This window comes from Carassius carassius, chromosome 16, assembly GCF_963082965.1.
Source record: "Carassius carassius chromosome 16, fCarCar2.1, whole genome shotgun sequence".
NCBI classification, from domain to species: Eukaryota; Metazoa; Chordata; class Actinopteri; order Cypriniformes; family Cyprinidae; genus Carassius; species Carassius carassius.
The window spans coordinates 3,778,696-3,797,233 of NC_081770.1; the positions used below are offsets into that span (position 1 = coordinate 3,778,696).

The 18,538-nt window shown below is 38.5% G+C and overlaps 2 protein-coding genes across 2 annotated transcripts; one reads left to right on the plus strand and one right to left on the minus strand.

Annotated features, from left to right (window-relative positions):
• Nucleotides 1-3,163: 3,163 nt before the first annotated feature.
• Nucleotides 3,164-14,591, minus strand: LOC132159456 (lamin-B2-like). Its single transcript, XM_059568954.1, has 12 exons — nucleotides 14,177-14,591; nucleotides 11,970-12,106; nucleotides 10,402-10,558; nucleotides 10,201-10,326; nucleotides 9,142-9,312; nucleotides 8,938-9,063; nucleotides 8,206-8,426; nucleotides 7,140-7,377; nucleotides 6,097-6,204; nucleotides 5,897-6,016; nucleotides 5,296-5,394; nucleotides 3,164-5,207 (listed from the first exon to the last, which is right to left on the minus strand). The coding sequence occupies exons 1-12, from the start codon at nucleotides 14,390-14,392 to the stop codon at nucleotides 5,169-5,171; spliced, it is 1,758 nt and encodes a 585-aa protein (XP_059424937.1). The 5' UTR covers nucleotides 14,393-14,591; the 3' UTR covers nucleotides 3,164-5,168.
• Nucleotides 14,592-15,333: 742 nt separating this feature from the next.
• Nucleotides 15,334-18,175, plus strand: LOC132159041 (large ribosomal subunit protein eL36). The gene is made up of 4 exons (XM_059568660.1): nucleotides 15,334-15,468; nucleotides 15,893-15,987; nucleotides 16,590-16,724; nucleotides 18,049-18,175. Exons 2-4 carry the CDS (start codon nucleotides 15,895-15,897, stop codon nucleotides 18,136-18,138), a joined length of 318 nt encoding a protein of 105 aa, XP_059424643.1. The 5' UTR covers nucleotides 15,334-15,468; nucleotides 15,893-15,894; the 3' UTR covers nucleotides 18,139-18,175.
• Nucleotides 18,176-18,538: the final 363 nt, after the last annotated feature.

The window sequence follows — 18,538 nt, forward strand, 5'->3', positions numbered from 1 at the left end:
TACTGTGCAAATGGTTGAATAACCAATGCATTTTGATTCATGGTCCTAAATTAATTCCCAGTCCTCTTTTTGGAGATTATGGAATGCCAATTTAAAGTTCATATTTAGATTTAGAAGAAATTGGTCTTATTTTCTGATATTGAGCCTTTAAGAGATAGGCTGTCTGAAATTGGACCTTTGGGACCAAAATGCAATCTGTGAGAGGCATTTGGTTGCAAAGCTCAGGATATTTGAAAGCCTACTGGATAAAAAATGGCATGAATGTGTGGAAAATCCCTTTTAGATGACCTTTATTGAGAGAATACATAATTAACAGTAACTTGTCAATAGCACTGAAGGTTAGAGAGCACCAGATGAAATGGGAGAGGGTAGAATAATGAATGGGATTGTGAAATAGTGTTTCGCTGTGTTGTTTTGTTGGCGAACAGCAGGTGAAAGACGCCCCATTCTCACTCCCAGTGGGGATTCTGTCAGTTGGTTGGTGGGTGTTCAAACTGGACAATTGTAGGAATGTGACAAAGACACAACACAATAGCATTCAGCTGAATTTTTGATGCAATTTGCAGCAAGATGCTGGCAGTCAACTAAAAGGCTCTGATGTTCTTTCGCTTCAGCTGGCATTAACAAGTAATTGGACGTTGGACGTGCACTTACAAATAAAACGAGCACAGTGACACTATGGATTAACCCTTGCAACTTCACATAGTACACACGTAATACTTAAAGGGGACATAACACACAGTTTCTGGGAGAGCTGGCCATAAAAGACATTCCGCCCTTTATGACATCACACAGAGCCATACTCGTTATTGGTAAGAACTTTTAACATCCATGGAACATTTCCATTCTTCAAAAGGTTCTTTAAATTTCTTTAAATGTTCTATTAAAGGGATACTCCACCGTGTTTTCATATTAAACTATGTTTTTCCCTTAACTAAGACGAGTTGATACATGCCACTCTCATCTCAGTGCGTGCACTCAATCGCTTCGTCTTGGCGCAGTAATATCTTCACTCGTGAAAAATCCTCTCACCGGCCCCCGCTCCCTCTAGTGAAGATATTACTGCGCCAAGACGAAGTGCTTACAAGCACTTGCCATGGTATTCCGCCATACAATATAGTTATCCATTTTACACGCTTAGAAAAGCGCAACGTTTTGTTTTGTGTTTACCGTCCTAGGTCGAGTTACACTACAAGAGTAACTGTATTTAAATAGGGAAACCGTGGAGGTGTTTGGTAGCTTCTCTGCTTGGCCCATATTGAATGAATGGGCTCAGCTAAGTGCTTTCAAAGTGTCACCGCGTGCCAAAGCGATTGAGTGCACGAACTGAGACGAGAGAGGCATGTATCAACTCGTCTTAGTTAAGGGAAAAACATAGTTTAATATGAAAACACGGTGGAGTATCCCTTTAAGAATTGTTTACTGCAAAGGGGTACCAAAAATGGTTCTTCTGTTAAATCGCTGTGAAAGCCCCCTTTTCAAACCTTTATTTTTGACAGTGTAGGATACTAAAATGGTACTACTATGCTGTTTGGACGTAGTACCAAGGTACAACAATGATATTAAATGATAATACCCCAACAATGATGCTCAAAAGTGGTCCAATCCTGCTCTTGAAGGGCCGTCGTCGTGCAGAGTTTAACTCAAACTCCAATTATGCACGTCTGAAACTGCTAATCAAGGTCTTATTAGGCATACCATAAACTTCCAGGCAGATGTGTTGAGGCAAGTTGGAGCCAAACTCTGCAGGACAGTGTCCTTCCAGGACCTAGTTTGTACACCCCTGCAAAGAGCTCATTAGATCAGCGGTTCTTTAGGAAACCCAAAATGATTAATCAATTGCAAGGGTCTCTAATACTGCTCCTGGAGAGCTAGGTCAAGGTCTTCAAGGTTAATTGATAATTAAATTCTTTATTTTTAACAGTGCATAGTAAATTCTGGGCATCTAACTAGCAATGGTACACACTCCCCCATTGATTTGTTTACTGTTAGAGACGCCTGGTACATGTCAACGCAGAGTACTTAACACGCTCTGGCTATCAGCGCACTGAGTGTGGGTGTTGAAACGGTGGGTGGGTGGGAGCCACAGCCAGCATTTGTTTGATTGGGGGTGGGTGGGAGGAAGAAAGAGAGAACGAAAGACCCTTCCTCACTGCAGGCACAACAGAAAGGGCTAGATGGCCGGGTTGCTCCTGCAGGCAGTGGCTCAGCACACTAATGACTGAGAGACAGTGGCAAGAGCAGAAATTGAGGTGTGCGTGGGCAGTCTGGTACAAACACACCACGCATGGAACTGAAAGTCCTTTTCTTCTGGAACACTGAAGACGAGCTGTTGATCTCTTTTCTAGCACTGTCTGTGTGAAGAACGTAATATTACAGTTTTCAGAGGCGTTGCTGGAAACAGCCCCCGACATATAGAGGTCACAGAGTGAAAACAGAAAGGAAAACAGCCAGAGATATCGCATGTGTCATCAACAGAGTGATCAAACGTTGGAAAACATGTACTTTAGGAGTATGGTGCACTCTAGTGGTGAACTGGCTTGTGGGTAAAGAGTAACCAGGTCAGACAGTAGCCTAATGCACAACAGATAAACAACGGATTGATCCTCGGATGTATGATATAATGTCGTATAAAATATATTTGCAATGCCTTAATTTAACTACGGCAAGAGTGTTTGGTGTATCTGCTTATTTCAAATAAACAGCAATTTCTTGAATTATTCATAACTGCAATACATAGATCCTTGAATGAATTCACGTAGAAGGCTCAATTTGAATGTCACAGGATCTCTGTAGATTGTGCCATATATCAGAACGACTGGAGTTTTTACCAAACAGTATAAAACTGATATTACCATCTCTATCCGTTGCTTCCATATTATAAAAATAAATAGGTAAATAAGCCAGCTCTAATTTTAAAACTTACCTGTTGTTCCACACGTTTTATAAATAAAAACCCAAATAATCCACTGAGGCTAACTTTACAGTGTAAAAAGTGAGTGTTCTTTGGCACACTAAGCAAAGTGCTTAAAAGCCTTTAAACTATGTTTAAAATTACAGCCAAGTGTTTCATTGCATTCATCTACCGTCCTCCCAACTACAAAAAATTATTTTGTTTTTTTTCAGTGTTTTGCAGTCATTCAGAGTTCCACAATGGCACAACTTAATATGTAAAACATTTATTGGATATTGCATACAAAAAGACAAATCAAAGTAAAATAGAACACAATTAATGAGACACTTTTGGCATGCGCCCTCCTCTTGTAGGCCTTCAAAAGTCTTCATACAATTTTCCCCCCAACAAATTGGATTCATAGTTCACAATTTATGGCTCAATTTTACAGCCTTAGACTCACGTTTGTGTGCTTTTGATGGTAGTTCAAATAGCAATTTTTACAATCCTGTAGATTATTACAACAGATTGACAATTTCATAGCCTATTAAATACACCAAAGCACATTGTATCCGTTACACAAGTCACAGCCCTGTCTAATAAAACCTGAAAGAACAAGGAAATGACTTTCCTCTCGAAAACAGTGTATGTAACTAAAAGAAGCTAAATTTTAAATTCACAGATGTGGACGTGTTTGGCAAAGAAAAGTTTCCATTCATATCACATGATGTTTAAATCTAAACAAAAAAGGTAGATTTTATTAGCTCAGAGGCCAAGTAACAAATGTACACAAATACAACTTTACTTGAGCTTAATTTCACTTCGATTTTACACAATTCTGTGCGCCCCAATTGAAACATTATCGAACAATTCGTTCTTGCACAACTTTCAAAAGAACCCTAAAAATTAAACATGCAGATAATGATAACCCCATAAAAATAACAAAATAGTTCTGCACTGCATTACCTTACAAAAGAAAAATTGTAAATGTTTTCTAGGTCAATTTTTTTCTTCTTCTACACACTGCATTGTATATATTCACAAATTTATAAGACGTTTAATGTAAATTTTAAATGCATTTAATAAGATTCTTGTGCACTAGGGTTTTAAAAATCCTGAGGAAAAAACCATCAAAAATATACGATTGTAGCTAAAAAACAAACTACAGTTTTACGTAGGTTGTCTGAAAATTTGAAACGTCAACCCTAGAGCTCCGATCAGTTTCTTATAAAAAAAAATGTTCTGCATGCATAATGGTCTGAGAAACATTTAAAATAAAAAGTAAGAGTTTTAAAACGTAAATGCAACAGAATCGACAGGGTGGATGGATGCAGATTACTCACTGGAATTGACAACTAAACGGATTTAGTTTATTCAGTCTCATGTTTGCAAATTGCACAAAGCAAGCATGAACTAAAGGGAAATTTGAGAAGTCAAATTGGTTTCATTCATCGTCCATTTCTTTGGTTAATCTGCACAAGCATCTGTGCTTTTGTAAAATTCAGGTCTAATTTCAAATGCAGAATTCAACAATCTTTTTTCGCATGCTAAATTCATTAAAATTTAACATTCAACACTACATTCAAACTGAATATTTGAATAAACTGAAAATGTTTTGAATATTTAAATGAACTCAAATTCCTTTGAATACTGAATTGAGCAGCTTCTCTAAGTCTTTTTACATTGTATTCATCAGAAAGCACCATTCTGGTTACCATTTGTGTGTTATGCATTTAGGTTAAGCAGGGATCTCAAAAATGGCTCTCTGATTCAAACATACATAATACTATGTAAAGCATGAATCAAAGCATGACGTTTAGACGGTCATTTAGAACAATCTAGCTTAGTTTCCACCCTGTTCATCTGGTTGGCGAAGCACAAAAACAAATGTACACTAAGCACAGCTGTCAGTTACGGGCTATAGTGCACTACAGAACAATAATAATTCCCCATTCATAACCCCACGGTGATCAGAAAGTGCATGATTCATTGACATGAATATGCAGATTCGTTAGTCACCGGCTCGCACAAATACTCTCTAATTTCTGGTCGGTTGACTCATTCTCAGATGGCATTCGCCAAAGTTACGTAATGGGATGTCGAAATTTCGTCGCAGCTCAAGATTAACTGGCTTTACAATTGAGGTCCGTACAAATAAAGGATGGAGGGAGGGGCATTATGAACTCATGATTTGAAGAATACAAAAGTAGTGGCTCTACAAAAAAAAAAAAGACTTGAATGGTGGGAAGGAAGATACTAAAGGTGTGCGGCTCCATCACATGACGGCACATTCTCTGGGTCTCCTTGGATCGCCCTGGAAAAAAAAAAAGACAAGTTTTGGTTAAGGACATAGCTAAACATCTCAAGATCGCCATTTTATAATCTTTATGATCTTCTTTAACCTTCTGATGGAAGAGATCTTCCTCTCCAAAGTCTCCCTCCTCGTCATCGCCATTCTCCATTTCAATCACGCTTTGCGTGACGGTTCGCTTTGCAACTTCCTGAAAACCAACGTTCACATTTCATAATTGGATTCAAAAACAAATGAAAAGCCAGAAACATGTGACCCTGGAGCACAAAACCAAGTCTCAAGTCTCTGGGGTATATTTGTAGCAATAGCCAAAAATACATTGTATGGGTCAAAAATATAATTTTTTCTTTTATACCAAAAATATTTAGGATATTATGTTAAGATCATGTTCATTTAAGATCTTTTGAAAATTTCCTACCTAAAACCTAATTTTTGATGAGTAATATGCATTGCTATTAATTTGGACAACTTCAAAGGTGATTTTCTCAGTATTTAGATTTTTTTGCACCCTCAGATTCCAGATTTTCAAATAGTTGTATGTCAAACAAATATCGGCCGATCCTAACAAACCATACATCAATAGAAAGCTCATTTATGTATCTTTGAGGCGATTTATAAATTTCAATTTCATAAAATGGCCCCTTATGACTGGTTTTGTGGTCCCAGGTCACATATAATCTTATTCTTCATACCTCTCCGCTGGAATTGACCAGTAAGGTGAGGATCTTCTCTCCGGTGCCCCAAGAGCTTTGGCTCTTCCACAGCAGGTCTGATGGAGGACTGTGGGACACACCGGCATCGGCGCTCCACACCTTTCACAGAAATCAACATTTTAACATCAAATCAACGTACTGAGGATGGACCTAAATGAAATGCAGTCCTGTTCGCTTACCGTCACCGTCTGGCCGGCCTTCAGGACAAACTTGGGACTGAATTTATAGACCATTTCCTCTCCATCGGCAATTTGTCTCTTTAGTCGCCAACTGCCCAAAGATTGATCCTAAATTAGGAATTAAAAAAATAAATAAAATAAAAAACCTTGACTAATAAACATCATAATACCATGGAAGCCTGTTTCTGCCATTGAACAAATTTTTTTTTTTTTATATGTAATTACAACTTATTTCGACTTTCAGTAACTCGCAATTTAGAGAAATTAGCAATTGTGTGAAAATGCCAGAATTGTGAGGCATACAAAACTCAGAATTGCAAGTTTATCTCTAATATTTCTGACTTTATAACTCACAACTGGGAGTTTACATCTCGCAATTCTGTGAAAAAAAAAAGTTATAATTGCTAGTTAATATCACATAATTGAGAGAAAAAAGAAGCCTTAAGTCTCTCGCAATTGCAAGAAAAATAAAAAGTCAGAATTATGAAATAAAAAAAGTTGCAACTATTATAAATATTTTTTAATTCAGTGGCGGAAACGTGCTTCCATACCATACTTCCCCAGTTGAATGATTACATTTCCTTAAATGTTATGTTTAAATATGTAAACGAGGCATTATCTAATTAAGTTTGCGCTAACATGCATTTATTTCCAGAACGTTAATGAATTAAGCCAGATTCAAAATTGATATTTAAAACAATAAGAAAATCTAAGAAATTACAGGAAAATCTACATTGAGGCTTAACATTTTATAAAGTCAGGTGACTGATATATGAACCAACCCCTCGACAAAAAACCTTCAGTATATAGATATAATAAAAGTTTGGTGTTCGTGCTGCTGAGGTGCAGAAAAAAAAAAAACTTAAAGTAAATGTACAAGTGCAATAACACTTGTTTTCCTTCTACGTCACGTAAAGCCTAAAAATCAAACCTGATCCACGCATAAGAAACCTGTACTTTTACCTGTAGCCTCTTCCCCTTAAAACATGAAGTGGAACTTGTGCAAAGAGACGTGTTTATTTTTCCCCACGGACCGAGCGTACCTTGTCAGAGTTGTTCCTGAGGGTCACAGACTTCCCCTCCAGGTCGATCTCCTCCACACTGACGCTGCCCGTGGCCTCGGCCTCCTGACTGATCTGCACTTTAGGAGCCATGGTGGACGCCTCCTCCAGCTCCACACGCTTTCTCTTGGCACGGGTGCTACATGAAGACATAGAGGTGCTGCTCGCTGTGCTGCGGGACACCGTGACCCGAGAGGACGGGCTGGGGGACAACTTCAGCCTACAGGAGACGGGGACGCATGTGTGTTAAATCACACATAAGATAGCAAAACGTAACAACAATAAATGGGCAACTGCACCATGAAAACATTAGTTTGTGAAACTACTCTGTCGTCTTACCTTTCCTTCCTATCATCTGTGCTCCAAATATCTCAAGTGCAGACTATCTTTAACTCATCCCAATCTTCAAGATGGTCTTCAAGTCTGTGTGCTAAATGAGCTCTGACCTCTCGTCTTTCGACAACGGCGCTATCAGTTCGCTCACGCACGAGCGAGACACATAATTATCATTCCAGCGTGACATTTTACAACCTACCTTACTCCTCCAGCACGCATGCACAGAGTATGTCGAGAACGAAGCGCAAAAATGTGAAGTGTGTTTGACGAGCGTTTCTGAACGGGTGTCCTTGAAGACGAACGATGATAATAACCAGCTGCCAGAACGCAAGACACTCAAAAACACCTTGTTTGTGCGCATCGCTGACTTAAATGCGTCACAAAACCCAGTGAGCTTCCTACCTTGATGGCGTTTTACACTGCATGCTTGTCCAAACCTAGTAATCTGAGTGTTCAAACAGGTTTCAAAAGCCAACAATCGGTCTAACAAGTCACCATTTATAGAAAAGCTACAGCACTCTTAGGTTTTCAAGCTAGTTTTGAAGCATTTTAGACATTAGAAATGTGCTCTGATGCCCAATATGCCAAAGCCTACCCAGTCAATTAGACAGTCATAAGTCATAGGGCCTTAAAAGCTTGGCAGCTCACTTGGGCTGCATTCCTGTCATTTGTTCCTGCCTCGAGTGACTCAAACATGTGTTTGGATGCTCACCGGTCCTCCTCGCCCTCCAGCAGCTTCCTGTAGGCGTTGATCTCCATGTCCAGGGCCAGTTTGACGTCCAGCAGCTCCTGGTACTCGTTGAGCTGCTGCTGCATGACCTCCCTCAGCTCGGCCATCTCGCGCTCCTTGGCGTCCAGCTGTCGGCGGTACTTGTCCCGGTCGCTGGACAGCATGTTCTCCAGCTCGCGGATGCGCTCCTCGGCGGCAGACGCCTGCGAAGGGACAAAAACAGGTGCTGAACGACAGGATGCTATTCAAAGGATCATTTCTGCTGCTCAGAGTTACAACAGTGTGTGCTGCTTTCCTGTAAAACTACAGAGAGAACAGATGTTTCAACTCAAAAGGCTTTCAACTTGGACATTTAGACATCAGCTTTGGCTTTCTGCAGATTTTGATCTAAAAGGTAGTTACATAAATGTAAAATGTATCAAATTGTCATTAACAAAATAAACAACTTAATTAGTACGATCTTTAACCTTTTAATTTTTTTTAAGACCCATGGTCACATATGCGAGTGCAAACTTGCACTCTCAAGTCATTATTACGGAAACACTGACAAAATCCTGCCTGAAACAGTTCATGTGGTAAAGTAGTGCACTGAAATGGAAACTACTCTAGTCATAGTGTGAAAACCAAGCACACTTGACTAATCAGGACGTGCACAGGAACTAGTATTATGAGTGATGCTGTATCTTTATAAAGGACACGGCTGGTCATGTGTACCTGCTTCTGCAGAGCACTGAGCTGATAGCTCAGGCCCTCGATCCTCATGTGGGCTTCCTGCAGCTCCTCGCGAGCCGTGAGCACGGCCTTGTCGTTCATGTCAGACGACACCTTGGCGTTATCCAGCTGCAGAGGGAAGATCTCAGTTAGCACACGAACCACGCTCCCAAAAGCAGCTTTACTTGTGAAGCCAGTGTTTCTGACCTTGGCCCTGAAGGTCTGCTGCAGCTCGTCCTTGTAGATCTGCACCTGCTCCTCGTGCTGCCTGCGCAGATCCTGCAGCGCCTGCGCCAGCTTGAACTCGTAGTCCTGCTGCATGCCCGAGTCCACCTCCACCGTACGCTTCTCACGGCGATGACGAGTCTCACGCATCTCCTGCAGCACACATTCAGGTTCAAATTATCAGCTCGTGTTTTCTTCTATTTTGAAAGCATGTGGGACTTTTATTTTGACATGGCATCATCTTTTGCGTCAAATCCTTAGAATTTCGTCAGTCAATTAAAACAACAAGACATTTGGGCTGTTACCAAGCAAATACAATCAGAATCAACAGTAGCCCATCAACACAACAAATGCCCTCCGCAGAAGCTGCATCTGAAGTGGCATTTAGACGCATTTACACACAGTTTAATGCAGGACATGAATGCATGTAAAGTGAAGTTACACACACAATGTTTAGATGTATTATACATAAGTTTAACACCGATATTTGACATTATTTAATGAAATGATCCTTTAAAAGTGAAACCAAACCCGTCAGTAGGTGGCAGTGAGTCAATGTTAATAAGTGAATCATTGCGATTGAACCGAATCATTTAAACGAATGACTCATTCAGGAACCAAACACCTTCAAGTTGCTCACAGATGCAAAACAGTGCTGTTTGCATTATTTTTTCGTCGAAATAGCGAAAAAACAGACAATATGGTGTCTAAAACTCAAGTCTCTTGTTTATTGAACTGTTCTAAAAAATAATCATGCTAATTTTAAGATTAATTTGATCAACTTTATGAAATTGATATAAATACATGCACTTTCCGCCCCCATATCTTCAATTTTGTGATAATTTTAAATGTATTTTTATAAACTGAATCATGCAGTGAAAGAACAGTCTAAATGCGCACAAGTTTAACCTACTAGCGTGCACTCTGTAGACGTGTTTTGTTTGGTTTACACTATATACTCGATAATGTCAAATCCCACATGGTTAAAACAATAATATATCTATCTATGGTAAAGCATGAGCGCAGTCTGATCGCACTGACCTCCTCAAACATGCTCTTCCTGAACTCCAGCTCCTCGTACAGACTCTGGCAGCGGTTCTCCACATCCACCCTCATCAGGGTCTCCGCCTCCAGCTGTTTCTTGGCCACGCCGTGAGCGTCTTCAGCCTGAAACAGAGAGAGAGAGCAGCACCTCGGTTACTCCGAAGCGCAGGAGGCTGGAAGGAGCAGTAGGGGACTTACTTTGGCCAGCTGAGCCTTCAGGTCGGCGAGGTCTGCGGAGAGAGACTTGTTCTCGCTGAGCGCCGTGTTCAGCGCCGCCTCTTTCTTGTTGAACTGCGCTTCCAGCTCCTTGATCCGAGCCTGAGCCAGAGCCAGGTCTCCATCCTTCTTCTTATAGCTGGAAAACAAAGTCAGACGGACGATCTTTGGGTGAATAAAGGATCAAAACCAATCTTTAGGAATGGCTGCCAGTGCATTACATTCATTATGACTGATCTATAACACCGCAATGTGCTTCCTAATGTCTTTTCACATCAACATCTATTGTGTTCGGGTTTAATACACTGCTTTTTTGTCTTTTTTTAAACATAAGACACAGAAAATGTCTGATAAAAATATGTTATTGATGCCAGAGATCGATAAAAGATGCTTTATTGAACAAGAAGTATTTGTTTATTATGTTAGTGCACTAAAAGAGTTTGATCTCGCTAATCCCAAAGAGTTAAGTGTTAAATTTAACAGCTGTACTCAAATATTCAATATGATAATAATGGATTAGTTATCAAAATTTAATTACATTAGCATCAATTTCCAGTAACTAATATAGAAGTTATGAAAATGTAAGTGATACAAATCAACATAAGTTACAGTAAAATATATATATATTACTAAATGTAAATATAAATAAAAAACTAAAAAACATGAAGTTATACAATTTAGGGTGATAATTAAATTACAAGGAAATAAATTACGATACAGAAACAAAACAATGTTAAACATGACCAAAAAAAATTTGACAAATAACAAAAAAATATAAAAACAAAAGGTTACATAAATAATATATAACGACCAATAAAAATATAAACTTTATAAATGGTATAAATAAAACAATGCTGTATTTTCCATACTATAAAATAATATTAGCGATAGAAATTTATGAAGTACATTAAAAGACATGAATTTTACAAATATTTAATGTAAATATAAATAATGCAAACCACGTAAATAATATACAGATAACACTATTCTCTCTTTATACTAAACTGAGCACACTATAGAAGTGTGTATAAATAATAATAATAATAATAATCCAGGCTGGGTTTGGCATGTTTCTACAAGCCCATCACTGAACAAAACATTTAATCTCTCCACAAATAAGTTCTTGTATTTTGTTCAGTTGCTACAACACAAGCCCCTAACGTTTCGTATGACGTGATCGAGATCTCCTCAGTCCTGCTAGAATAGATGGAAACCCCCCGAGTGCAGATAAAACTGGTGAAATCTGCGTGACAGAGGCAGGTCGGTGACACACTCCTGCGGTTAAAACAGTCACCACACAAACCAGCACCAAGCGACAGACTTCCTGTTTGCATTAGCAACCAGATCAACCGAACACGACGTCTGAAGCCAATGTGGAGACGAGGAGAAGACCCTGGTGCAGCAGATGGAGCGGATTTGAGTCGGGTTCGTTAAGCCCAACTTAAGTGTAAGACCACCACGGACTTAGAGCATTATGGGTAATTAACAGAGGATAACGGAGTGTGCTGGTCTTTGTGTCTATCACCAGTGTGTTTTTGAGAGATACTCACTTGCGGGTGACCTCCTCGAGCTCAGAGCTGGCTTTTCCCAGATTGATCTGAAGTTTGGCTCGTTCCCGCGCCGTTTCGTCAAGAACACGCCTGGCGTCCGCGAGCTCGGCCTCGTACAGAGCCTTGATCCCAGACACCTGAACCACAAACACACACCATCACAGAGTCATTATCGTTCAATAACAGCACTATAAAGACTGACGCTTGAAATAAAACACACATCAACTCAAACCATTTTTAAACGTAAGCTTATTTCAAGTTTATAAAAAGAATACGAGAAACACACTTGTTTTAACACTTAACATATTTACGTCAAGCTGAAGTACAAAAACAAAACAAAAAAACACTTTACAAAAAATACTATTTTTAAGTTGAAGTACAAACACTAAAATGAAAAAGATTAATAAATGCGATATATACACATTAAAACTTGGGATGTAACAATTCACTCAACTCACGATTTTATTAATGCTTGGACAAAATGCTGCACCTTTCTTTGTGGAAATGAAATATAACACTATAATAATAATAATACAGCACTTGCATATTATTGCTCTTTAATTGGTTTTGATTGCTTCTGTTGTCCCTATTTGTGTAAGTCACTTTGGATAAAAGCATCGGCTAAATAACCAAATTTAAATATAACGCAAGTGTTAATAACATAACCAAATTTAAATTTTAAAACAAGCCCCAAATCAACGAAATCTCTTAATATAAATAAACAAAATAAGGCTTTGTGTGCTCCTTGCATTTAAAATGAGAGGCAACCACTGCATTTTAATCACGATCCAAACAATTATGCTGCATGCATAACGAGCAGCTCTTAATCTGAATCAGATTGTATGGTTTCCAAATTTGAAGCGAACACAGAATGATTTGACTTCAGTTTTGTGAAACTTTACACCCTTATCCTGACATAAAAATGGGCGCCACCATTTGTAAATTCTGTGGGCCCAGCTTGATTATTTCTTTAGCAAAAGAAATGAAAAGTCATTTTAGTAAATATTACGTGAAACTTATTAAAAAAATAAATGGTTTTGCTCCCATTAAGCCCAGTGTGCCCGCTTTAAGCTCGTCCACATTGATCGTCTACGTAAATACTTCATAAACAGACTTATTATAAACTGATCACTTTCAGTAGATCTGTATCAAATGATAAATAACGTATTTTAACAGGCTTAAACACTATAAGACTGTAGTTTATGCCCAAAGAGGAATGAGGCATGCCATCAGAAACCTGTCCTATCTGTCCAGGAAAAACAAAAACTGACTAAAGGCTGGAATAAACTGCATGACTTTGAAAATGTGAACAGATTTTAAAAACACTAGGCTTCATACACTTGCCTGCTTTGTTAATAGTAACAAAGGAAAACACTACATGACTGAAGATCACCCAATTTTTATTGCTCTGTTGTTAGATTTTTGAATATGTATTTCTCAGCTGAATGTGGATTAGTCTAGGTGTTGCTTAAAAGAAACACCCACAACATGTGCACGTCCCAATGCATGTTAAACTGCATTCAAACTCTTTCTATTCGCGTTGAGTTTGACTTGGTCTCCGTTCAAAACAAAGGCAGCAGATGGTGCAGATTAGATTCAAATTTGAAAAGAGCATTTCTGGCCACTCCCAAACTCTGAGGAAAACGCCCAAGCACACCAGGACAACTCTCAAAGTCCGGGAATCACGCGAAACACACGGTAAACACACACTTAAGAGCGGTTTAACGCGCTTTTGCGTGCATTTTAACACACACGCGCGCGCGTGACTAAAGCAATCAACGCGTGCACAAAAAGAAAAATAAATTGCACTAATTAGAAGCACATGGACACCGTTCACTGGCCACTCCCTGAGAGCGTTTACTACAGCTCCCATACATTTGCTTTTAACGTTACATGGATTAATGTAGAGATTTGTGCGTGGATTTGCATAAGTTACGCAAAGCACGTTTCCCAAAGTACTGGGCTCGATTGTGTCAAAATGCATGACTTCCTCGCGCGATTTTTAAAAATGTGTAACACGCTTTAAAAGTTTTAAACACACATTAAAAGCACAAAATGAACGCTTAACGAAAGCAATGTCAACTAGAAGTCCATGTAGACAGAAAAACGCGACACCTCGCAGCTTTAAAAGAGTAAATGACACGCTCCGCGGATTAATTGACCGTGAAAGCAGCACAAAGGAGCGGCTCGGTAACGCGGTTAGTTACCTCTCGGGTAGTGACTTCCTCCTTCTCGGAGACTTTGACGAGCAGCCGGTCGTTCTCGAGCTCGAGGGAGCGCACGCGGTCGATGTAGACGGCCAGGCGGTCGTTGAGCGCGCTCAGCTCCTCTTTCTCCTGCAGGCGCGAGATGCGCGCGGGGCTCAGCGGGGTCTGCGCGGCCGACGCGCGGCTCTTCTCGCGGCTCGGGGTTGCGGTCGCCATATCGCTTCACGCTTATACAGCCACTTCAGCTCAGATAAACACTCCTCCGAGTTCAACTTCGGCCCGGTGTATGCAGCGGCCTCAGAGTCGCGCTTGGAACGGATCTCCGGAAGCGTTCGGGAGTTTTAGTTTGAGGAGTTTCTGAATGAAACTGTGTTTTGTAGTCCGAGAGCTGGTTGGCTGTCTTTGAAACGGAGGTGTGAGGAGAAAATGGCCGCTGCCAACGTAAAACCGCGCCAAAATTCAGCCCAAGTGCTCATGGGAGATGTAGTCCGACACTTAAAAAGACCGAGGAGACATGTGGAATATATTTAATCGTCGATATTTTTATACGGTTTTATTATTTTTTTTACTTTTCGAAGAGCCTTAGCAACTTTCCTTTTCCCGTTGTTTATTTTCATATTTCGTTTGTAAGTTTTCTCCGTATTTGTACATTTGTGTGTAGTTCATAAATCATGAACGAGGTATATATTTGTAATATTATATTATTATTATATGTTTTCCACTTTTTCTTTTAAGTTTTTTTTCATGTTTACATTTTGATGTTAGGGTTATATATATATATATATATATATATATATATATATATATATATATATATATATATATATATATATATATATATATATATATATATATATATATTATTAACCTCAGTGCAATTTGAAAAAAAAAATAGACTGGGTAACGTTAAGGCACTAAAGACGTTTAAAAATCTAAATATTTTATTATTAATATTTTAAGAATTACATTGCCAATATACAGCAAAATAATATAAACAAATAAGAATATAAAAATATGTAGAAATTTCCAAACGTGACATTTTCTGATATTTTTATTTCAATGGAAAATGTAGAAGGAAATTTGTCATATTGATTTTATTACTCGATCGAAAGGTTCTATTATTAAGAAGAAGAAGAAAAAATTCAAGTAGTCTCTTGCTGTTTTATAAATTCTTCGCTTCTAGGCGGCGCCACCTATTTTTCCCGCGAACTCCTCTCTTGTCGTCGCGTGTGAAAGATCAGCTTCCGCCTGACAGCGGTCCTTCCGGTTTGGACGCCATTAGCGAAACGCAGGTATGAATCTCCGGAGAATCTCACGCGATTAAATCGTATTAATATCTAATCCATCGCGTATCAAATCAACACAAAGGCGTTTGCTTCTGTAAATATAAACTATATGAATCCGTTTCCAGCAGCTATTGTAAACTTTAAGCTCGATGGTCGTGTGTTTTTAAGGCTTTCACTCTGAGTGGATGTCACTCAGCGTTCAGACGTGGTTCTCAAACATTGTTATTATAAATAAATCATAATATGTCTTCTCCACACCTGAAACGAGTAGAAAATGTTGATTTGTATTCGCTTGAATCATTCAATATTGCAATATAATGACTTGAAGCTGATCTACAGCCAGCTAACGCCTAATCTTTTAGCACACATGACCGAGTTTTCATATTTAATCTGTTTATGAACGCATATTAAATCTCATCCTTCTCCACAGACATGGCCATCAGGTATCCCATGGCGGTTGGTCTTAACAAAGGCCATCCAGTCACCAAAAATGTTGCCAAGCCCAAGCAGAGCCGCAGACGAGGAGTAAGTCTGTGTTTGACACCCTTATGAATACAGTTAATATGAATACTGCATGCTCTTCCTCAGTATTCATGTCTCGTTTTACAACTCTAATATCCAAACATCCTTAAATCAAGAAACCTGAGATGCAAATGAAGCGAGTTTATGCATGAAACAAGAACAATTGTCGGTCATAAAACAAATTTTGGCTTCGAATTAAGTTTTAAGATATTTGTTCTTGGTTAAATCATAAAAAAACTTGGTTTTGCTTAGCATATTTGATGATTTTTCAAACACATGCGTCTATAGACACTTGCACTGAAAAACGAGACAAAAATATTGGCGAAAGGTCATCAATTATACAGATATTTTAGTGTTATCAGAAGGTACAGTTAGTTATTTCCATATTCTAATGTTTTTCTGTTTGTAAAACAAATTAAATGGTAAAAAACCTATTGAAAGTAGCATTTTCCAACTTTTAAAGTGCTGGTGTGCTCCTTTACATTTACTTTATTTGAACCCAAATGTCCACAGTAACCATGGGGTTTCTCCCACTATGCATTGCCATATGCTCAATATTATATAATTGTTACGGTGTTTAATGTGACGTTGTTCTTGTGTTTCAGCGTCTGACCAAACACACCAAGTTTGTGCGCGACATGATCCGCGAGGTGTGTGGTTTCGCGCCGTACGAGAGGCGCGCTATGGAGCTGCTCAAGGTGTCCAAGGACAAGCGTGCTCTGAAGTTCATCAAGAAAAGGGTACGCCTTCAAACGGTCAAGTTTACCTAGTTTGGTGTTCCCAGTCAAAAATGACCTGCCTTTGAAAACTGCTTGTAAATTTCTCATTATGCTATATTACGACCAAAAATTGGATTCAGACTTTTGTCAACCTGTTATCTTTCAGTCAACACAGTTTGTGTTTGTTCTCAGGGACTGGTTGATTGTAGACCTCAATGATCTGACACACATTTTGAGTGAATAATCCCAAAATTATCCACACATGATGCTTTTATTTTCCCGTCTTTTATTATCTAAATAAAAATGTAATTTCAACTCTCACAGTTCTGACTTTATAACATGCAATTCTGAGGGAAAAGTCAGAATGGCAAGAAAGTCTGAAAGTTTTTCTGGCAATTCTGAGGAAAAAGTGAGTTCTGATTCTATATATCGCAATTCTGACTTTATAACTCGCAATTGAGTTTTCACACAATTCTGAGAAAAAGTCAGAATTGTGAGAAGTAAATAACCGTTTTTTATTATTATTCAGTGGCAGAAATGGGCTTTAATGCAGATCAGTGCAGCCTTCGCTCAAAAAAAATGAAAATCCAAAACCTGTGCTATTCAAAAGAAAAGTTGGCAAAAATGCTCTAATAGAGGATAATAAATGTTTTTGCAGGCCAGTCATTTTTTTTTTAAGTGTAACAAAGGGGGGTTTATTCATGTCAAGTTTATTTGTATAGCACTTTTTACGAAACCAATCATTGCAGAGCATTTGTTTTATCGCATCATATCACAAATTGTGCAGCATGACAGAAAATGTAATTGTCACATTATATCCCTATAGATTGATATAATTTGAAAGAAAACCTCTTTGAAACTACTTTAAAGTGTTAAGCAATTTGTCCGAAACAAAGTCAGAAAAAAAATTCAACCCAAATTTGGTTATGTTTTAATATAATTGATATACTAATATGGTTTGATTTTAATAAATTAAATCAATTTAGATCAGTTTTTTTTTATTTATTTTAAGTTTCAGTAATTGTGTAACATTCATATAGTTTCTTTAATTTACTGAAAGTTGAATTATTTTAGTGTATTAAATTAAATGAAAATCTGATATTTTAGCTGATTTAAAAACTTAATGTGTTTTAGATTTGGTTTCAGTTGTACAAGTTGTTTTTTCTCTCTCAATTAACCATTTTAGATCACTATAATAATACAACATCTGACTTTGTTTATGTGATGAAGCACTAAATGATATTTTAACTGCACGTAAAAGTGCTGTTGTTGAGGCAGGTTTGATTTCTGCTGATCCTCACGTTATCCTCATGATCTGTGTGTGTGTGTGTGTGTGTGTGTGTAGGTGGGAACTCACATCCGCGCCAAGAGAAAGAGAGAAGAGCTCAGCAACATTCTGGCCGCGATGAGGAAAGCTGCTGCCAAGAAGGAGTAGCCTGTGTAATGACAAATAAATGTTTGTGTAAAAACCAGCTTCTGACTCTTGAGCTTCATTGAAACCCGAGTACCTGATGTTTGCAGGAAGGCACTGCTGTGTGGATGTGTGTAAATATGATCAGGGTCATCTGTGCAGGAGATGAACCCAAGCGGCCGGTATTATACACTGAAATACATCGTGAAATCTACACTAAGTACTGTTTGAAATGCTGGTTTTCACATTATCACAATTTTTTGCAAGAAAACTCATTTATGTGTGTATAAACATTTAGTGTTTCAATAGTCAAAAAGATGTTAAATGTAGCTCAATACACCTGCTTCTGGGTGTTTTATAAATGCACAATATGTGAAGTTGTAACATTTACAGAGTAATGTAGAACACTATATTAATGGGAATA